The sequence below is a fragment of the Bos indicus x Bos taurus genome, chromosome 17, assembly GCF_003369695.1.
Source record: "Bos indicus x Bos taurus breed Angus x Brahman F1 hybrid chromosome 17, Bos_hybrid_MaternalHap_v2.0, whole genome shotgun sequence".
NCBI classification, from domain to species: domain Eukaryota; kingdom Metazoa; phylum Chordata; class Mammalia; order Artiodactyla; family Bovidae; genus Bos; species Bos indicus x Bos taurus.
In genome coordinates this window covers 37,424,480-37,447,775 of record NC_040092.1, presented here as the reverse complement: position 1 = coordinate 37,447,775, position 23,296 = coordinate 37,424,480, and the positions used below count along the sequence as shown (strand labels likewise).

Here is a 23,296-nt window from a genome sequence, read left to right as displayed (position 1 = left end):
ATCCACACTTCCAACAGGATTCAACCAGGCATAGATCATGTAGTACCACGGTACTCACTGCTATTAAAAACCTGTGTGTGGGCCTGCAGAGTTCACACGTGTCTCACTGTACAGTCAGTATCTGTATTACCCACTTTCCCCAGTGATATCCTTCTGGCTGTTTTCTACACTTCTCATTCTGGATCCACCCAAAGATCATGCATTGTATGTAGTTGGCATATCTCTTTAGTTTCCTTTAATCTAAGACAACTCCTTAAGCCTGTTTGTTTGTTGCCCGTGACAAAGGTTTTTGGAAAAGTCCAGGCCAGACATTTTGGGGAACATCCATCTGTTAGTTTGTGTCTGATACCAATTCCACTTTAAAGGTAATGAAGGGACTTGGAGAACAAGATAAATGAAACCATAAAAAGACAACTGAAAGACTGAGAAAGTAGGATATTCTGCAGGATAATTGGCCAAGTCTCTTAGCAAGTCAAGTCACTAAAAAAGGGACTAAATTCAGTAGAATTTAAAAAGAGTAAAGAAACATAACTGTTTTTAACCTGTGGTCTCGAATTGGATATAGTGGTTTGGATAACCCAGTTGTAAAGATAATTTAAGGTCAGTTGTCAACTGCGATGAGGTGGCTAGAGGAGATAATTAATGTAATGTAAAGTTCGAGATTGTTGACTGGAAAAGGTTAAAAAACAATATGAATAATATTCTGGTAAGCATGTATACGTGTGTGTGTATATGTGTGCACATGCATGCATGCCTAGAAAAGTATCTGAGAGTATATACTCTATATAAAGTAATCGCAGTGATGATTTCTGGGCAGAATGTTGAGGTTTTTATTTTTTGCTTGGATACGTACATTCTTTCCCAATGCACACTGTTTCCCAATGCACATGTACTGCTTCTGTGATAAAAATCATTAAAAGTTATCCTACTACAGCCTACTTTTCACTTTTAACTCTATCAATCTAGTTAAAGCCACCACTGTCTTTTGCCTGGACTCTCAGAATATCCTCCTTACAATGGTATTAAAAGTATAAGTGTGTAGTAATAGCAGTTATTGTATTAATAGTGATTACTACAGTGATTTCCTTACTTTCTTTCTTAACCACCTCAGTCTGTTCCCCACACAGAAGCCAGAGTGATGCTTTAAAAAGGATTATTTTTGTAAGAAGTAAATCAAATAGTATCACATCTGTTCAGAATTCTTCAGTAGCTCCCCAACATATTAAAAATCTTATCTGCAGCTTCTCTGAATTCATGTTCAGTATTTTCCTGCTTGCTCACTCTGTTTCACCACAGTGGGCCACCTCAATGATCATCAAACAAGCAAGTTTCCTCCCAACTGTAGGGGCTTTGCACCTTCTCATAGCCCACTTTGCCTAGAACTCTTCTTCCAAGATCTTAGCCTAGCTCTTTCATTTTAGAAAAGGTTTCCTTTACCACCCTTTCTAAAATATTTATCCTCACAGACTATCATTTTCTATATTCTTCCCCTGCTTTGTTCTTTTTCTCTGCATTTCTCTCTACCTGAAATTATCTTACACAGTTAGTTAGTTATGGTCTGTCTCTCCCATTAAAATTTAATGGAGAATAGGAACTTTTTCCACTAGTAGATCCCCTATTCCTAAAACAGTGCTTAAGAACATGGTTGATATTTGAATTTTGAATATTGAATTACTGACTGAAAATAATAAACTGTGTAACATGACACAGCCAGTAAATCCAAATTCAGACATTCTGATTCCACAGCCCATGCTCTGAACCAGAACATGGTATTATCATAATTAGTATTCAAGAGCATGAAGTATAATGAAATGTATTAAACAATCAAATGAATATGAGTAATGTAATAGGAATTACAAGGTAAGTTATTCAGAATCAAAATATAATCATTAGTTGTAATTATGTACAAAGTATTAATTTATAATATACTGATGTAGTTTGTAATAATGGTATGATTATAGATGGTTTGTGGCAGGGGAGATAATGAATGAATGTCTTTCCAAATGATGGCTTCTAATTCCATTGGTGGGTAGGACATGAGTACTTTGCTGAGTGAGTAGGATAAAGAGCATATGGACCCCTTTGTGAGTATGGTATTTAAATGTTTAAATTAAAATTGTAACACATAGTGAAAGATAAAGTATATATAAAGTCTTAGTTTTCTAACTCTTACATTGTTCTTGTGAACTTTTCTCTAGGTTATTAGTCATTGTCTTAGGTGGAAGATAAGGAACTGGTCCCCAGGTAGACAGAGCTCGTTTGCTGGTGTCAAACTGCTGAGTGAAAAATTCCTGGAGCTTCATTCCTATTTTTATCAGGTCTGGTGTAGTTGATCTTGATATCATTACTTGGAAAATATCCCACTTCAGATCTCCATGGACAAAAATTTCACTAGAGCATAAAACAGAGTCTTTATCATATATCTTATAGAAAACAGTTTAAAAGCACCCAAAAAAGTCTCTTCCCCACCAGCTTTTCATTCATATTAATTGTATAACAGAAAAATCATGTAATTGCAGGAAAAATGGTTTGAGTCTTTTCACCGAATGATAGAAAATATGTTAAAAGCAGTCATGTAAAGTACTGAAAAAGTAATATTTCACTAAATACCTTTTATCAGTCATGCTTGAATCCAGTGTGTTATACAGATTCACTTTCCATTCATCCTGAAGCTTGAGGTCAGCATTACTGAAGATACCCATGAGAATACTTGAGCCCATGTAATCCACACGAGCTTCAGTAGAACCCATAGTAATCTGAATTTTGTGACTGGGTTGCTGGTTTGGATGTTCAGAAATATGAGCTAAAATAGAAACAATAATTACTTTTCACAGAAATGCCTAATAAAAACTCATCAAAATCGGTTTTCAAATGCTTTTCTCAATATATTTTTCAGCTGTAAAATTTCAACGTACCAACCATCTCCAAAGCATTTACATCTATAGTGCCTCCAACTACTCCTCCTTTAGAATCTAACTGTGATCTTCCCAGACCAACAGACATGCTTATTTCTCGATCTCGATTACTTCCTACTGACAGGCGGCCTTGGCTCTTCAAACCACTAGTTGTCCAGCTATCAAAAAGAAAAAGCCTTGTTAAATAGACATATGGCTTCCAATGTCATGAATTAAAACAGGAGATATATGATTAAAAAAAAATTGGACAATGAAACAATACATTTCTTATAAAAACTATGGTAAACATTTGAATATTAACATTAATAATGAAGCTTTATTCTTAGCTAGAAAATTAGGCTATTTTCCTTATTTTCTTTTTAGAACACATATTTCATGCTGTTTCTATGTTATAGTATCTTTAGGATTAAACCATTTTCAGGGTAAAGCAATTTATAATTTATCTCTTGACTGTCTTAAACATTTCAGCATTTGAAAAAGGTTTTGTATTGCTTTACAACAATTAGAAAAATTATATATGATAATTAAATATATTTTCTTTGTATCTTTGTATCTGAATAGCTTACGTTGTATTTCCCATTACATTACTCATATTCATTTGAACGTTTAATTGCTTCAAGTTGATAGCAAACACGACAAGTGTTTCCCATGGGGTCCCTTGTTGGCTTGCTGCTTTGTTTGATTTGTTAAAAGGAGTTGATGTTTTTGAAAGTGAATCTAAAAATAGAAAATAAAATGTACATTTATTTATATAGATGTTCAGCCAATTACAAAGCAAAGACCACTCTTATCACTATAATCCAAAAAGTAAAATTATGATATTTTTGTGTTAAACCTAACATTTACTAGCTGTCACATTTTTTCAATATCAAGTACCTATTACAACACTGTAGGTGTGTTTTACTTCTAACAATAACTACCATATGGAGCACGCTAACACTATGCTCATTTCTTTCTCTCTATCCTTTTTCAAAGCAACTAGCCGTCCAGCTGTCTCATCTGCTAGCAAATAATGTCAAGTGTGTGTATGTGTATGTTGTTGCATTTGGGACTCCTACCCCCACCCCACATCTTCCGTAAAAACCTGTAATCTCTTCATGCAGTTGGGGCAAAAATCTGGGAGTAACCAATTAAGATTTTTATATTAGGAGCTCTAGAGGGCTAACAAAAGAACAGTGTTACCTCTTCGGGGAACTGAAGAATCAGACACACTTCTTGACCTTATGGAAGCTGGGGATTTTAGGCTCTGTGCTGCTGTCCCTGGTGACATGGTGCTGTTCGTCATATGCTCACTGAACACATTAGGTGACTGAGGCATGTGGGTGAAGGAGGCTGACTGACTAGGCTGCTCCCAGGTCCTGCAGTAAGCTTTTCTTGATGATTCGGGAGAAAGGTGTTGGCTCACACCTTCAATGGAATCAGGTGTCCCTGGGCCAGATGCTAAAAGGAAAGTAGATAACAAAAACAAAATTAACAGGAAAATATCTCCATGCTATAAAACATTCACCACTCCACCACTTCTAATCACATTTTGTATTTCTTCAAGTTCTCTGAAAACTGTACAATGTCCAGTTTGCACAATTCCAGCATGTCATTTAATTCTCACAGAAAATATATGAGAAGGGTAGGACAGGCACTCTGTCCCATATTACAGTTGAGGGAGTAGACCTAGAATCCAAATTTCTAATATTTTCTACTGTATAATGCTAACTCTTTACTTTCACTTACACAATGTAATATACAGCAATATCTATGCTGAAGGAAAAAAAATGGTAGCATGTCCTCAATATTTTCTATTTTCCATGTTTAACCATGATTAAGTTGGTTAAATTATTTATGCATTTCCAGATTTTACAGAGATTACAGGGTAACCACAGAACAAAATAATCCCCGAGACAGCAAGCATTTTGTGACCTCCAATGCTAGTACATTCCCAGTGGTTACTAGCACATTAAAGGGGCTCCACTGACATTTGTTGAATGAGTGAAAGAACTGCAGGGTAGTTTACCAAGTAAGACAAAGTTTGTGTTATCAATCATGGATCTTATTATTATTGTAATCAAAATTAAAAGCAGCCTAAGTATAATCTATAATTACATAAATAAGCTTACTTGGCAAATTAATAGTTTGGTCTCCAAGAAATAGGCGTCTTGCAATACTCCTCCTATACCAGGCTCTTGGAAATGCCAGAATTTCACTGAGGCGGCGCATATCATATTTAAAGGAAGCAGACCCTATATCACAAACAGCTGATACATAAATGAAATTTGTTAGAACATATTTCCAAAACCTTTAATATTTTCACATGGTAGATATAATATTACACAACTGAATTATAATTCTCTTACAAGTCTTGAAATGCCAAAATGAGATATATAGTATGATCAGTTAGTGATAATGTGTTCCTTTCACAGCTGATAAAAATAGCACATTCTAGCACCATTAGTTCCATTTCCATTTTTGAAGTGAGAGCAAACTGGAATTCTATTACCACTTTATCATGAAATTCTCACACAGGATCTAAGGTCAGTCTTATAGACAGCTTCCAGCTTTAACACAGGGCCCCTCTCAGAAATGGAAAATGAATCATCAGGATTAGCTAGAATACAGACTTCTTCAAAAGCAGCTGCAAACCAAGTAACTGTATGGCAGAAGTTAGTATTTTGTGAGTGAAAGTCACTCAGTTGTGTCTGACTCTGCGACCCCATGGACTCTACATTTCATGGAATTCTCCAGGCCAGAATACTGGAGTGGGTAGCCTTTCCCTTTCCAGGGGATCTTCCTAATCCAGGGATCAAACCCAGGTCTCCTGCATTGCAGGTGAACTCTTTACCAGCTAAGCAGTGAATTGTCAGTCTCAAAGTGTTCTGATGGCTGACTCAGGGTTTTTGCTCTGCTACTTCTGCTTCAGGTGCTCCTCCAGTCCTCCATCAGAGCTTCTGTTGCATTCACATGTCAGTGTCCCTTAAACCTGAACTTTCCATTTCAGCCTGAGCCCATATCCACACAGCCCAATAGCCAATTGCCTATCAGATCCTTCCACCTTAGTGTCATATAAGTATTTCCTTCTTTATTTTCTAAAGGCAGTGACCTCAATGCCCCTTGAGCTACCTAAGCTAAAAGCCTGAGGCATTGTTGCCTCCTCTATTGCTGCTCATACAACTTGTCCTTAAGCTTATGGATTCTCATATTTATCTTGAAACCATTCTCTCTCCTCTTTTTTTACTGTCACAATTCAGGCCCTCATCCCCTACTGCTTAGTCTACTTCAACAGTGTCCCCAAGCATCTTTCCACTCTACCATCTCTTACCATTCTCCTATCAGCTCTCTTCCTAAAACATCAATCTTAAGGATCATTCCTTTTTTAAAAAACATAGATTTTATAATCCATGTATAATTTTGGTTGTTCTTTTTTGTGGCAAGAATACTTAACATGAAATCTACCCTCTTAACAGATTTTTCAGTGTACAGAACAGTATTGCTATCTTTAAGGACAGTGTTGTCATATAGTTCTTAAAAACTGCTGATAGCTTCTCCTTGCCCAAAGGATCAGAACCCCATTTTTTAGCATGGTATGAGTTTCCCCACCCCACAGTCATGTCCTGGGCTATTTTATCAGCTTTACCTCTAGTCAAGTCCTCCCTGTCTCTGAACCCATCTACTTTGTACAACTAACTCAGTGTTCAGTTACACCTATGCTTTAACTCAGTGAATCAAAGTATGATCCAAAAGCATACTTTCTGATGCTCTGACCATTAAATACCATGTTGCCATAGCCAAGAATATTCCTACATAATTTTAAAGACTGGCCCCAACATCATATCCTTTGTGAAACCTTCTCTGATCTCTTATATAAAACAGAATTTGTTTCCTCCTCTTTAAGTAAACTTCCATTATAGGATTTGTCACACTGCACTGTAATTTGTCTACTCATAAGACCTTGTCTGGACTTCCCTGGTGGCTCAGATGGTAAAGTGTCTGTCTACAATGCGGGAGACCCAGGTTCGATCCCTGGGTTGGGAAGATCCCCGGAGAAGGAAATGGTAATCCCTCCAGGACTATTGCCTGGAAAATCCCATAGACAGAGGAGCCTGGTAGGCTACAGTCCGTGGGGTCGCAAGAGTCGGACACGACTGAGCGACTTCACTTCACTTCATGACCTTGCCTTATTCATGTGGGCATCTTCAAGTACCTAGCAGAGTGCCTGGCACAAGTTCTCTGTAAAATACAGGCTCAATTACATGTTTGCTGAATGACCAAACATATATTGTGTTGAGTGGATTAAGTGCACTTACCTATATTTGTTGGATTAATAATTTTTAAAGTTTTCACTCACTCAGTACTCTGAATTCTTCAAAATGTTCTACTCAATTTTAAATACTCAAATCACAGTGTACAGAAAGTGAGCAAGTGATTTGTCCATCATATATAACTAGTTAGCTTTATAATAAAGTTAGTGATACACAGGTACACAACTCAAGATCTTACGATACCAAGTAAAAATTTTTCAACACCCATTCTTCCTTAGTGTTTTAAGATTTTATAATTAAAAAATCAAAAAATAAGTCAGAATTTGTACCAACTCATGGTAGAGAAGTGAAGAAGCAGTTTTTAGCGACTTAAATAGGCATATTTTGGCCCTTGGGTGATATTTCCATGTATGTATCTAGAAATCCTATTTCTAACACTGATATCTCACTGGACTGAGATAGTACTTGGCTAGAAGTTATTCTTCTCCTTTAAATCAGCTTATCACTAAATGCTTAATGTTATTAAATTATTTAATATTTAAACACTTAAAAGGAGGCCCTTATTTAATTCTGGGAAAACAATATTTCAATTAAAAAATATAAAATTGAATACCAGATATATTTATTAGTGTAGTATCCATTTTGCTTGCAGACTTGCTTACAGACTGACTTTCAAAAAATGAGGCACCTCCAGAACGCCTTATCCGAGACAAACTCACTTTTACAAACTCGAGATTTATACTGAGTGAGTCTTTTCGACCAGTGACTGAAGTGGGTTCTTCATCTACATTCCCTTAAAAAAAAATATATATGTGAAAACACACACACACACCCACATATATACACACACACAAATCCCCAACAACTAGTTACATGAAGTTATTCAATAGGCTATAATACGCTATTAATTAAAATCACTTAAATGAGGTTAAAATTTAAGCAGAATCACCTAATGAACATTAGACATTCCTAACAATAATAGGTTCAAGTCCATAACCATAACGATGATTTTTACATCTCAACAAAAACTAGCACTGACGTGGACTGTGTCTATTATTTGTCTAAATAAGTTAATAACATTCACTAATACCAACATCCTATGTATTTTTAGTGGTAAATCTGTACTTTAAAATGGCAGTGGAATTTAAGTTGACGAAATAGTCATATTAAAGAGTATCACTTTAAATTAACAAATGTAATGATGTACACAATTTAAAATTTTAACTACTGACAGAATATAATTTTTTATACAAATAGCAATTTGATGAAACATTTAAACACTTAGCATAAGTAGCCTCATATCTGAAGAGATTACACAGTGTATATCACTTATAAAATATTTTGAGTTTTAAAATCTTATATGATTTACCTACATTACTTATTTCATATTTCTGTTTATTTAATGTAGAGACAGGATAGATATTATCAAGAAGAAAAAGTTTCTGATCTCGTTTTATATCCATTATTAAAGATAACATCATTTTTAAAAAGACGAAAGCTTGAAAAGATGTGATAAATTTGAAAAAGATGCAAACATGCTAAGTATACCTAATCCTCCTGATCCGGGTGTAAGGCCAGAAACAGCGGTTTTTTGTTTCCCTGCTCCATATGGATGAAATACATAAAGGGAAAAGTCAGACATGCATGCAGTGAAGCTCAGCCCAGAGGAACTGCTGCTGGAACTGGTCAGATCTGACTGACTACTACTATGTCGACTTCTGCCAAGAGGGCTGCCTAATCCTGATGAACCTATAGGGAACACAAGAAACCCAAAATAGAATAAGACACAGAAAGTACTAAAAAAAACTGTCTTAATATAGTCTCAAGAACCAAACATGATTTGAAAATAAAATGGAAATAGTCAAACATTAACTGATCAGTAGATTTAAATCCTTAACATGAAGGCTTAGATGTATTTTCCAATTAATATACTGTATAAACCAGGGTTGGATATTCTGTTCATTGTTGAAATAATTATTTATACATATGACTGGCCAACTCCAAGGTTTCCTGTTTAATTTCTCCTTTGTTCTTACTAGAAGCAGGCGGTTGGAAGAGGTACAAAATAGCTGAGTCTTAAGCAGTGGAGGAGAATGAACTGTAAAAAATCCAAATCATACAACTGGAGTCCACATTTCCACAGAAACAGTGGAAACAGAGCAAAGTACACAAATGGAGAAAGTTAAAGGTCTCTCTCTTAGAAATCAAGAAGGCCTTATTGGCAACATTCAACATGAGTGGAACAGGCTAATTTCAAAGAGTTGTCAAACTCTTTCCTACTTTATAGATTTTATACTATGTACCTGGAGTGTTTTATTCCCCTACCTGTCTACGTGGCTAACTCATACTTACCACCTTCATGTTTGCACTGAAAATACACTTGTTTGCTTATTATCTATTTCTCCAAATTCAACTTAAGTTTCACATTAGCAAGGAATATGCTTGTTAGCTAAATTCACTACAGTATATCCAGCCCTTAGCACTGATCCAGAACTCAGTCAAGTTCATAAAGATCCTTTCAAAGAATGGATATTGTCATAATCTACATTTCTTATACATTTATTCTCATCATCATTCCTTCCTGCATGTTTTATTATGGTAACATAAGGGGTGCTACTTCACTTTTTCATTTTCTAAAAGAAATGTGGGCATAAAAATAGCTGCTCATTTTATATTCCTTTCATTATATATTCCTACATTATATATTCCTAGCATAGTGCATATATACTGCTATAATAATGTGTTAATTTATGACATTTTGATATTAAGAAAAAAGTGTATATTCCAATATCTGCTTTAGGGGTAGAACTGTTAAACTGTCTTATTATTAGTTCTCTTATCAGTTCTTTTACATTTTCATTCATTCCGTTTTTTTTTTTTTTTTTTAAATATCCCCCAAAATCTTCACTACTTGCATTTGTGATCTCCAGATGATTTTTAGGGCAGAAGTGACACTGAGTGAAAAATGACTATCTCATCAGGAAATCATCAGTTCTACTTTAATACCTAAACCTTTCATGAAACAGACATTTGAGTTAAGTAACAAAATTTTACCACTAAAATTTTTTATACATATACACACAATTTGATATACTTTTAATTCAGTGTGATAAGAAATCCTTGCAAGTTAATACTACAGCTCTTACTTACCATTTGCAACACTGATCACTCATAACGTAAAAATACAGCCTAAAATAAAACATTCAAAAGTATTTGAACACATTATCCTTCACACTTCACAGTAGATGTAATATGCACATGAATGGACAACAAAACGCTATGCAACTGCCATTCCTTGGGTATAATGAAATACACTCAAAACTGTGATCCACTATAGATTTTTTCTATAAATACCCTAATTCTCAAATATTCTCCTTTTCCAAATGTATTTATTTGGAAATGTTTATTAATTACTATTAAAATAGTACTTGGCTTTTTATGCTAATTGAATAAAAGAACGTTTCCACACCTGGTACTCCAGTTTTGCTCGAGGAGGTTTTTGTTCCACTTGGAGGAGCACTACCTCCAGGGGATAAGGTCTCTGCAGGATACGCAGCCCCTAAAGTCTCCAGTTCTCCTCGGTTTGAAGAAAACACCAAATCCAGGGATGGCAGCTTTAGCATGCATTCTACTCTTGACACTGGTAAACAGCTAAACTTGATCTGTGAGGGCTGAAAAGTACAGAAAGACAAAGAAAGTAAAGTTTCTAGGAACTAGGTGATTAAAAATTTTTCTGTTGGACTCCAGAAATTACATTCAGTTTCCATCTCAGTCTACATATATCTAATTTATTATTTTGAATTTAATGCCCTACCTTTTCCAAACAGACACATGATACATTAACCAAAATGCATTAACAAAATTGTATCACTTTTAAAACTAAATATTTGAGGAATTCTAAACAGTAAATATGTAGACATTTAGAGAATTCAGAATATTAAATATGTTCATGTCCATGTTGTTCATAATCAAGTATTTTAAAGGAAGTAATTTCTTTATGCTGAAATTTTAAAAGGCTATTACTGCATTTATAACAGAAGTTTTACAAACTCTCAAGGCCTCTCTTATTATATGTTTTCATCAGATCTTCAAAAAAACTAGTGCAACACTCCAGAAGATCAGACTGAAATTTTTTTGGCCAAATTGCTTTTGTAGAAATTAATCTGAAGAGATGATCATTAGTGTTTCTTTTATTCTTGAGACTGATCATAAAGTTTTAATTGAAGGTAAACTAAACCTTGAAGTTTGGATACAAGTTAAATCCTCCTTAATAAACAGACTCAGTTGGATGCTAATATACCTGATTTCACTGTGCTTTGTAGATGTTGAGTGTTTTTTTTTTCTTTTTATAAAATGATAGTTTTTGGCAACCCTTCCTTGAGCAAGTCTAATGGTACAGTTTTTCTAAGCATTCTTTTTTACTTAAGGTAGGTATTGTTTTATTTTAGATATAATACTATTACATACTTAATAGAATATAGGATAGTGTAAACAATTTTATATGCACTGGGAAATTTAAAAAAAATGTAACTTGCTTCACTTTAGCATTTGCTTTATTACAGTGGTGGTCTGGAACCACAATATCAGAGGGGTAGCCTATACTCCTACAGGCCTGAAACAGGACTGAATTTTAAAATAAAATTATTAAATACATAACTATATAACCCTTCAGATCAGATCAGATCAGTTGCTCAGTCGTGTCTGACTCTTTGCGACCCCATGAATCGCAGCACGCCAGGCCTCCCTGTCCATCACCAACTCCCGGAGTTCACTCAGACTCATGTCCATCGAGTCAGTGATGCCATCCAGCCATCTCATCCTCTGTCGTCCCCTTCTCCTCTTGCCCCCAATCCCTCCCAGCATCAGAGTCTTTTCCAATGAGTCAACTCTTCACATGAGGTGGCCAAAGTACTGGAGTTTCAGCTTTAGCATCATTCCCGCCAAAGAAATCCCAGGGCTGATCTCCTTCAGAATGGACTGGTTGGATCTCCAAGGGACTCTCAAGAGTCTTCTCCAATGCCACAATTCAAAAGCATCAATTCTTCTGTGCTCAGCCTTCTTCACAGTCCAACTCTCACATCCATACATGACCACAGGAAAAACCATAGCCTTGACTAGACGAACCTTTGTTGGCAAAGTAATGTCTCTGCTTTTGAATATGCTATCTAGGTTGGTCATAACTTTCCTTCCAAGGAGTAAGCGTCTTTTAATTTCATGGCTGCAGTCATCATATAACCCTTAGAAGAATCTAAAAAAGGTACTATTGTGACTTTATATCTCAATTTCACTTTATGTCTGCCCACAAATAACCATAATGACAAGAAATACAGATGCCATGATATAATTTTAAAGAGGTATAATGTGCTAAAAAAAAAAAAAAAGGGTTTTAACTTACATATTTTTACCTTTGCCACAAAAGAATAAGATCTCAATTCTGAATACTCAAAGATATGAACTTCCTCAGCAGACAAATAAATAACACATAAAATTGTACATATACTTCCCAGAGGTTCAGGCAACCTCTAGGCCATCATAAACGTACTAAGGTCCATGAACCTTAAGAAAACTTTAAAAGGAATTAATATTGTATATGTTCAGATAAACTTAAAAAAACATATTCTTCTTTAAAATAAAAAGGAATAGATGAAGTATATTACCTGAACTCGTACATAAACCACAACATCTACAGGGAAGGAAGAGTAAGCAGATGTTGAAGATGATACTAGTGATGTTGTTGATTCTTCCATAGGATCTGGTATTTCAAAATGTCCCATATCTTCATCTTGAGAGCTGACAGCTGTTAAAATATTTAAAGTTTTACTATTAGGGTAAAGGCAAACTATTTATTAAAAGATCTTTTTCTTTTTTGCTAGTACTGAGATCAGGGGTATGAATGCACAGAAACACTGGCTTCTGTAGCCCATTATTCATTACATCTTTCCCTATTCAAACCTCTTACTCATTCCTTCAAACTCTTGATTCCCGCTGCTGTACCAAACAGCATACAAAGAAAACAGTAATTTTGCCATTGTCCTCAAGGACTGTTTCCAGTCCAAGAGTCACTCTAATATAGGACCTGTTGTTGTTAGGGAGAAGGCAATGGCACCCTACTTCAGTACTGTTGCCTGGAAAATCCCATGGATGGAGGAGCCTGGGGGGCTGCAGTCCATGGGGTCGCACAGAGTCAGACACGACTGAGTGACTTCACTTTCACTTTCCACTTTCATGCATTGGAGAAGGAAATGGCAACCCACTCCAGTGTTCTTGCCTGGAGAATCCCATGGACAGAGAAGCCTGGTAGGCTGCAGTCCATGGGGTCGCACAGAGTTGGACACGACTGAAGTGACTTGGCACCATCAGTTGTTGTTTAGTTGCTAAGTCATGTCCAACTTTTGTGAATGTGTGGGCTGCAGCCTGCCAGGTTCCACTATCCATGGGATTTCCCAGGAAAGAATACTGTAGTGGGTTGCCATTTCCTTCTTCAAACACAGGACTAAGGATGTTAATTTTGTCATTAAGTAGCTATAGCCATGGAGGAATCATAAACCCCACCAAGACTAGATGGTCTCTCAAGTTGTTTTTCCGTTCTATAATTCCTTTATCATTGAATGTATTATACGGTAATATATAAAAGCATTACAAAATCCTTCTAGTAATAGGACTGAAAAATACATGTGATGGGCAATTAGGTATTTAAGAGGACACTCACTTGTATAGTTCCTTTCAACTGGTGTAATTGGGATAGTTTCCAAAGCCTTTTCCAGAAAGTCTAACAGGCAGGGACTGATTACCATTTCTTCTGGCAATGACTGAAGTGCTACCCAGGCATATAACTTGGCTGTTTTTACTCCTCCACTTCCTTTTCCTTTGGCTAGAACATGTACAGATGTGAGATGAATTTAATAGTTTCCAGAAAACATAATCTTGTGAGAAATTAGAATTATATGAGTTTAATCAGGTGAAGCATCTTGTATTTAAAACCATACAAGAATGCAATAAAAATAGGTTGATAGAAATCTTATTGTTAGAATACAGAGATGATCAGTGATGCATATAAATACAACAGTTACTCCTACTTGCTCTAGGTCACAAATTTTGGTTCAGTTTTTCAAATTTATATTTCGCTAACTCTTTCATTAGTATTTTAGCATTTAGTCTCTCATTTAGTATTATTTGTCAACTTAAGAAGATATAATAGAGAACTCTGACTAATGCTAATTTGTGGCAAGTGAGGAAAAACATCAGTTTTTACACTTTCTTAGGTTCTTGCTGTTCTTACCTGGTAAATATTTACATGCCTCCTTACATGGGCATGTAAGGAGGCATGTAAATACTGCATCTCTCCTTCCTTCTACCTGACTAAATATTTCCATGTTAACAGAATGATATAACAGCTAAGATTTAGATAACTCTGGCTTAGGTTTCCAAGTCTACCATGTATTAGTTTGTAAACCTAGGAAAGAAATTCAACTTTTATGAGCTTTAACTTTCTTCATATATAAAATGGGGATAATAATACCTGCCCTGTACTTAATGGACACAGATATGTCTTGTCAATTTGAAAGTGATATAAAAATATTAGGCAATGTCCTGATTACTGGCTACTTTGAAAAATTTGTGTATCAAGTTCCATCTCTCAAAGCTTTTTCTTGTCCAACCCAATATTCCCATTTTGGAAATTCTATTATATATATAAGGTATTATTCATGTGGTATAGTAGCCAGATTCCAAAATAACTTCCAATGGTCCTTTCTCCTGGTACTAATGCTCTTGTGTAGTTCCCTCCCACACTGAATAAGGGTCACCTATATGATCAATAAGATATGTGGAAATGATAGTATGTGACTCCTGAGACTAAGGCATGGAAGATATTGCAGCTTCAGCCATGTATTCTTTTGTATCACTCCTTTTGAGGGAATGTCAGCTGCCATGTCATGAGAACACTCAAGCAGCCCAGTCATGTGGGGAGAAACTAAAGCACCAGCTTGTCAGCCATGTGAATGGGATAAGATGGAAGCAGATTTTCCAGACCCAGTCAAGCATTTGGATGACTGTATCCCTAGCCAACATCCTGACTGCAACTTCATAGAAAACTGTGAAGTTAGATGCACTCAGCCCCACTGCTTCTGAATTTCTGATCCATAGAAACTATGTCTAAGATTATAAGCCACTAAGTTTGGGATAATTTGTTATGCAATAATAGATAATAAATATGGTTTAAGTTCAATGTATTCTGTCTTAAATATGTAAGTCTGATGTTTCCATCTAGATCATAAGCTCCCAAATTTGAGCTATGTAAGACTTTCTAAATATACAGAGATCTAAAAAATTAAGTAAAAACTGATATTATAAGGTAATAGCAATTTGAAAACTAGGCAAAAGGAATTAGCTTACACTTCCATACATGAATTTTGTACAGTCATTATTGGCAAGTCTAAGTCCTTTTTTCTTAAACATGTGAATTTGAAAGTCTTACTAGAGCAAGTAGGTGATGACTTGAAATTAATTTATGAAAAAAATTAAAGTATATTTTCCTTAAATACCTGAGGGAATAGGTGGGGGTTGGGGAGGAAGTAAGGTGTTAGTCTTGCTCTGGACAGTGCAAGGTAAAGGAGGAGAAGGAGGAGATGTTGCACTATCTTTCATACCATACAGCTTGGACTCTTTAGAGAGTGTTCGTGGCAAGGAAGATCCTCTGGAGGCATTAGGTGATTCGGTCTTTAGAGTCTTGGAATTGTAATGCAACTGTATTGAAACAAATAAACTTCCAAAATTAAAATTATGCACATGAGGAAAACAAAAAATGTACTAAAACATGGCAGAAAGAACACTGATCCAGGAACCAGAAGATTTTTCAAGTTAGCTTTGTGATTCTAGCAAATTCCTTATTAGCTTTTTTCATTTTTAAGGTGAAAATAGGTCATCCCAGATACTATTTTAAATTCTTTCTAGCTTAACATTCTAGGAATGTATAATTCTAGAATCTAAAAAAGTTGCACTAGGCAATGTTTCGCAAACATGAATATCAATGTTTAAGATACTAAAGACCTATAAATAGAAAACTATAAAACACTGGTGAAAGAAATCAAAGAGGACACTAATAGATGGAGAAATATACCATGTTCATGGATTGGAAGAATCAATATAGTGAAAATGAGTATACTACCCAAAGCAATCTATAGATTCAATGCAATCCTGATCAAGCTACCAACAGTATTTTTCACAGAGCTAGAACAAATAATTTCACAATTTGTATGGAAATACAAAAAAACCTCGAATAGCCAAAGCTATCTTGAGAAAGAAGAACGGAACTGGAGGAATCAACCTGCCTGACTTCAGGCTCTACTACAAAGCCACAGTCATCAAGCAGTATGGTACTGGCACAAAGACAGAGATACAGATCAATGGAACAAAATAGAAAGCCCAGAGATAAACCCACGCACCTATGGACACCTTATCTTTGACAAAGGAGGCAAGAATATCCAATGGTGAAAAGACAATCTCTTTAACAAGTGGTGCTGGGAAAACTGGTCAACCACTTGTAAAAGAATGAAGATAGAACACTTTCTAACACCATACACAAAAATAAACTCAAAATGGATTAAAGATCTAAATGTAAGACCAGAAACTATAAAACTCTTAGAGAAGAACATAGGCAAAACACTCTCCGACATAAATCACAGCAGGCTCCTCTATGACCCACCTCCCAGAATATTGGAAATAAAAGCAAAAATAAATAAATGAGATCTAATTAAAATTAAAAGCTTCTGCACAACAAAAGACACTATAAGCAAGGTGAAAAGACAGCCTTCAGAATGGGAGAAAATAATAGCAAATGAAGCAACTGACAAACAACTAATCTCAAAAATATACAAGCAACTCCTGAAGCTCAATTCCAGAAAAATAAATGACCCAATCAAAAAATGGGCCAAAGAACTAAATAGACATTTCTCCAAAGAAGACATACAGATGGCTAACAAACACATGAAAAGATGCTCAACATCACTCATTATCAGAGAAATGCAAATCAAAACCACGATGAGGTACCATTTCATGCCAGTCAGAATGGCTGCAATCCAAAAGTCTACAAGCAATAAATGCTGGAGAGGATGTGGAAAAAAGGGAACCCTCTTATACTGTTGGTGGGAATGCAAACTAGTCCAGCCACTATGAAGAACAGTGTGGAGATTCCTTAAAAAACTGGAAATAGAACTGCCATACGACCCAGCAATCCCACTGCTGGGTATACACACCGAGGAAACCAGAATGGAAAGAGACACATGTACCTCAATGTTCATTGCAGCACTGTTTATAATAGCCAGGACATGGAAGCAACCTAGATGTCCATCAGCAGATGAATGGATAAGAAAGCTGTGGTACATATACACAATGGAGTATTACTCAGCCATTAAATAGAATACATTTGAACCAGTTCTAATGAGGTGGATGAAACTGGAGCCGATTATACAGAGTGAAGTAATCCAGAAAGAAAAACACCAATACAGTATACTAACGCATATATGTGGAATTTAGAAAGATGGTAACGATAACCCAGCAAAAGAGACACAGATGGATAGAACAGTCTTTTGGACTCTGTGGGAGAGAGAGGGCGAGGGTAATTTGGGAGAATGGCATTGAAAAATGTATAATATCATATAAGAAACGAATTGCTAGTCCAGGTTTGATGCAGGATACAGGATGCTTGAAGATGGTGCACTGGGATGACCCAGAGGGATGGTATGGGAAGGGAGGTGGGAGGGGGGTTCAGGATTGGGAACACGTGTACACCCGTGGCAGATTCATGTTGATGTATGGCAAAACCAATACAATATTGTAAAGTAATTAGCCTCTAATTAAAATAAATAAATTTAAATTAAAAAAAAAATAAACTTCTTCCTGTCAAAATTTCATGCACATGGGGCAATGTGCAATTTAGAAGGTCTCATGTTCAGAATACAGCTACATTAGAGAAAACTTCAGAAAGTCTCATTTTAATGTAACTAGTGTCAGACACGACTAAAGCGACTTAGCAGCAGCAGCAGCAGTGAAGGAAGAATATATATGATAGGAAATAAACCTGGCTACTAATAATCTAATTTCTTATTCTAGATATTTAGATTTTTACCTTTACATCAACTCCAGGAATATAAAACACTGTTGTTTCTAAGTCACTGGGCTTTGTTTGTAGAGATGATGGCACTTTCTTGCCAGTCATTAAATGGGTGGTAGAAGCATAATTAGTTTGAAACTTCTTCTTTTTGGAAGGAGATTCTTGATCTAAACTTCTGGAACTTCTGTCATAACTCCTATAAAAAGAGAAAAATGGTTTTTTTTATCTTTTTGAAAGACATTTCTCTTATGTTGTTTAAAGTCAAATTTCTATTAATAAAGTTGAAAAAGTGAGGCTTGTCATTATCTCTAGCTAAACTGGCTAATCCTTGCATGGGTAAGGTTTATGTTGTATGTTCCATAACTATACAGGGCAGTTACCTTTGTCCTTTCCTGAGGTCACAACTCTTCCAAACGAAGGCTGAACCAAATGAAACTACTCTTTACGCAGGTAGGTAAATATAGCTGAATACCAGAAGTTTATTTTGGCTTATTGCAGTTCAACCAAAACTAAATTAACATTCTTTTTATCATCACTATTACACTTCTAAGACTTTAACTGGTTATACTGCCTTTTTGTCATCTCATTGTATAAAAATCTTCATTAGACAATGAGACATTTAAAAATCTTTTATTATAGAAAATTACAAACATATAAATGTAAATGGAATGGTAGAATGAACCCCCATGGGCCCATCTCCCAGCTTCAACAACTGTCAGCATTCTTCCTACATGTTTTACCTGCATTTCCACGCATTTTTTACTCATCCACTAGATTATTAATACTATTATTTTCTCTAATTTTTTTGTAGATTAGGAAGGAAAAGCAAAACAGAAATTCAAAGAAAAACTAATCTAATTTTAGGCCTGTTTATACAACTATTTCTTCAATGATGGAAACGTGGTAAAGCTACTGTTACAGCCTGAGCAACATTCCAGTTTTCTGAGGCCTCTTTGTTCAATTGTTTCCCAATCTTTCTTATTTCTTTATGAATTCATCAAACTCTCAATAACAAGACACCTTTGAGTATTGTACCATTCTTTGAAACAGAAATGTGAATAAAAGGATAGGGACTAAGTAAGAAATTCATACTTGGAGAATTCCAAAGATAAAACTGTTTAAATTAACAAATTTGCAGAATCTAAATCAGTCATCCATTTCTAATCACCAAAAAATATTTTACATTTGCTTAAGGAAATAGAATGATATACAAATGAACACTCAAACATTCCAACTATGATTAAAAATACTCTTTAAATCTGCATTTTGGGATGTGGGGAGAAATGTTTGTTATGATTAGTGATATATAAATAGTATTCCTAACAAATGAAGTTATATGTACCCCTTTCTGACCAATATCTTACCTTCTCAAGCTTATATCATCATGTTCTTGTAGAAGTGTGGTTGGGTGGAGCACACATTTTCCACTATCAATTTCAACTCGAATATCAAGTTCAAAGTCAATATTTCTCTCTGTAGCTGTGCCACTAAGACTTCTGTTGGCTGGGGCTGTTGGCCAGCGTTCTGTAAATAGCTGATGAACAGCAGCAAAGCCTGTTGCTTTTTTACGAGATGTATGTCTAGAGAAAGAACAGCTGGTCATTATATTGTAGTAAAATGGGAAGAGTTTTCAGCAAACTATTTTCCAACATGTTATGTGAGCAATGAAAGTGTTAGTTGCTCAGTTATGTCCAACTCTTTGTGACCCCATGGACTGTAGCCTGCCAGGATCCTCTGTCCATGGGATTCTCCAGGCAAGAATACTGGAGTGGGTTGTCATGCCATCCTCCAGGGGATTTTCCTGACCCAGGGATCGAACCCAGGTTTACTGCATTGCAGGCAGATTCTTTACTGTTTGAGCCAAATAACTTTGGAAATAAAGTCTGTAAATAAATTTTAGTATTTTATAAATTCACACAAATTACCCAGATAGCTCTTACTAACTGAGGTGTTTCCTAAGTTTAATGGAGTCACACTTTATTCAACAACTATGTACTGAAGAATTATTATGTGCCAGGCAATGTGCTAAGTACTTGGGACACAGGCACAATCACTGGCTAATAAAGAGTCTGAATATCAGAATATGACCTACATTGTACATTTTGGAGGAGATTTCATTTCACAAACTGTAAAATTTAAATTCTACTTTCCAGATTTTATTAAAAAAAGGGGGGGCGGAGAAAACAATAATGCCATATGGAGCTAGATTATATTAGTAAATCATGGATATGTCTCAGTCTCACTCTGGCTAGGCACAGTAAGATTTATTTGTTTTTCTGTAAACATTAACAGTTGTAAAATGTTTTAACCTCAGTTCTAAGGTACTGCCTAAGGATTTTAAAACAAAAAGGCTACTACTCACGAGGGTTTCCTGTAAATATAAAACCTTTCCCTCTCGTGGTCGTCATCCTTTTCATCTTTCTCAGAATCTTCACTGGTAGAAGACAAACTGTCATCCCGTCGACCCTCTTCAGACTGGAAAGAAATGCCTGGTGAAAAGCCTCCTGGGGTTTTGGGAGAACTGAACATGGAATATGATCCTTCACTATTTGATGAATAATGGGAAGGACCTTCAATGGTTACTGACAAGAGGTCCAACTCTGTCTCCTCTGGAAACTGAATGTAAAGAGAGAAAACATGAATCAGGTTCATATTACAAACCTCTTTTCAAGTTAAAAAAGAAAAAGAAAGAATACATGTTTAAGCATTTAAAATCTCAAAATGGGATTTCCTCACTCTGAACTGAAAAGTCAGCTCTGTGAACATATGAAATGGTATACAAAACAAGGAAGGAAGAAGTTCAAACCACAGAAAGTCATACCACTGACACACTAAAAATCAGAGTGAAATTTTACTTTATGTAAGCATGTAGCATCATGTTGATTAGTACATACTATAATTCTTTAAAGAATAGTTAATCATAGTATGGAGACAAGAGGAAACAATGTGATCAACTTTAAATAACAAGGTCAAGAGAGCAATTAGTGATGGAAGAGCATGCTGGTGTTAGTACAGAATGCACTTTGTGCTTCTAGAATACTTTTTGTGGATATATCTTTTTAAAACAGGCCCTTAAAGGGATGAAGAAAGATGTGTAAATAGTTACATAATTAAGCATGTCAGCCAATCCAATGTAAGAATCCTATATTTTAAGGTGAATAGTTTGTATAAATATAATTTTGTTCCCTGAGGATGGTACCATGAGGCCATCTCATTTAAGTAGGCAAAAAAAAAAAAAAAAAAAAACCCCAAACTTCTGTGTCCTAATTTTGATTCCAAGTTTTGAGAGTTGCTTACATATTCTTTGAGAATGTGACAAGCCTTTGAAATGTATAATGTGCAAGGTAAATTTATTGATACTACCATTAGATGCATAGTGAAATCCTATAATCAAAATTTCAAACATTTGCAGAATCTAGATTTTCTTTATAGCTTTTCTTCAAAACATCATTTAGTAAATAAGTCAGTCATATTTTATAAGAAAATCTTTGATTCTTTAAAGCTGTGCTAAGAGTTTATGTAGATAAATATCCCTGTGTTTTATATTTATTTTCTATTTAACCAGGCTTTCCTTGTGGCTCAGCTGGTAAAGAATCTGCCTGCAATGTGGGAGACGTGGGTTCGATCCCTGGGTGGGGAAGATCCCCTGGAGAAAGGAAAGGCTACTGACTCTAGTATTCTGACCTGGAGAATTCCATGGACTGTAAAAACTTGGGGTTGCAAAGAATCTGACATAACTGAGCTTCTTTAACTTTCACTTTCTATTTAACCATGCTTAATGATCTATTTTGTAACATTATTTTTATATACTGTTTTTTATAAATAGCATACACAATTTAGACACAGGACTTGAATCAATTCAAATATTAATGCCTTTAAGAATAAATCAGTCATTTCACAGTATATACATATATCAAATAATTATGCTGTACATTTGAAAATAATGTTACATGTCAATTTTCTTGATTTAAAAAATGGTGGACAGGTGAAATAATAAATTTGTAGAATCTATTCAAGTCACTATAAATGATTTATTTCCAAGTTCAGTTTTAGAAAACAGGACATGTCTGTCAAGCTTACTCTATTACAACTGAATAATTCTAAAACAATTTAGCTTGACTAAATTCAGTGGAACTATGGGATATATATTGAGGCTATCTTAAAAGAGTGGGGGAAGTGAAACAAAACAAATGTGGAGTAAGTTCCAGCTTTTAAATGTAACTTGGTGGAAAATTTCTAGACAAAGATTTATACACCTACTATACAATTACAATTTTAAAATTAAATTTTACTCTTACAACTATATTTAGGGAAAACATGTGGTTAAAGGTGTTAATTTAACTTATAAATGATTGTGTAGCACATTCTATACTGTTTAGAACATAATTTTTAATACTTTTATATATGCTTTTTTATATCAGTGATTCAATAAATAATATTCAATAATTAATTTGTTATTCTAAGATAGTTTGATTCTAGTTTGAATTAGGTAACTCATTTTTTTTAAAGATTCTTTTTATAGATGAATGTAGGGAAAAAGAGATTCACTTAAAGATTAGCAAATAACTAATATATGGCAGTTTTTGGTTTATGATTTCATTAATTTGGTACACTGATTTAGTCCTTTAATTTTTGAGGTTAAATAATTACTATTAAATTATAAGTACAGAACTAAAATATATTCATGCATAAGTTTATGAAATATACATGATAAAAAAATTCAATCATTTTAAAGCTTTATGTAAAATATTTTCAAGATCTGAGTTTAGTATGAAAATGAGAGGAAGACATTTTGAAAGCAGATTTTCAGAGTGGTTAAATAATTTTAAAGGAAAACTTATGTTGTTCTTAAAAAGTACCTGAAAATACCCTTCCCCAGGACAGCTGGATTGTGGTGCACTTCCCCATACTGTTTTTTTCAACTTAATTAAAATAATAAGAAAATTTATAAAAATTTATGAAAAGTAAAAAAACCAATGTTTTAAAAGTAAACAACAAAAAAAGAACAAACATTTTAACAT

The 23,296-nt window shown here is 34.9% G+C and overlaps 1 protein-coding gene across 5 annotated transcripts in view; it reads right to left on the bottom strand.

Annotated features, from left to right (window-relative positions):
• KIAA1109 (KIAA1109 ortholog) overlaps positions 1-23,296 on the bottom strand; it is a 195,382-nt gene that overhangs the window by 11,891 nt on the left and 160,195 nt on the right. For 3 of the 5 annotated variants that reach the window (XM_027567282.1, XM_027567284.1, XM_027567283.1), the window contains 16 exons: positions 23,135-23,197; positions 20,638-20,891; positions 19,640-19,855; positions 18,291-18,471; positions 15,814-15,910; positions 13,875-14,036; positions 12,823-12,962; positions 10,635-10,836; positions 8,714-8,914; positions 7,779-7,958; positions 5,027-5,164; positions 4,098-4,355; positions 3,482-3,632; positions 2,916-3,073; positions 2,611-2,803; positions 2,174-2,391 (listed from right to left, as the gene is read on the bottom strand). In XM_027567282.1, the coding sequence (XP_027423083.1) occupies positions 2,174-2,391; positions 2,611-2,803; positions 2,916-3,073; positions 3,482-3,632; positions 4,098-4,355; positions 5,027-5,164; positions 7,779-7,958; positions 8,714-8,914; positions 10,635-10,836; positions 12,823-12,962; positions 13,875-14,036; positions 15,814-15,910; positions 18,291-18,471; positions 19,640-19,855; positions 20,638-20,891; positions 23,135-23,197 (2,812 nt within the window). Of the gene's footprint in view, positions 1-2,173; positions 2,392-2,610; positions 2,804-2,915; positions 3,074-3,481; positions 3,633-4,097; positions 4,356-5,026; positions 5,165-7,778; positions 7,959-8,713; positions 8,915-10,634; positions 10,837-12,822; positions 12,963-13,874; positions 14,037-15,708; positions 15,911-18,290; positions 18,472-19,639; positions 19,856-20,637; positions 20,892-23,134; positions 23,198-23,296 lie in introns of all 5 variants that reach the window. The other 2 variants (XM_027567285.1, XM_027567286.1) reach the window with 2 other exon arrangements.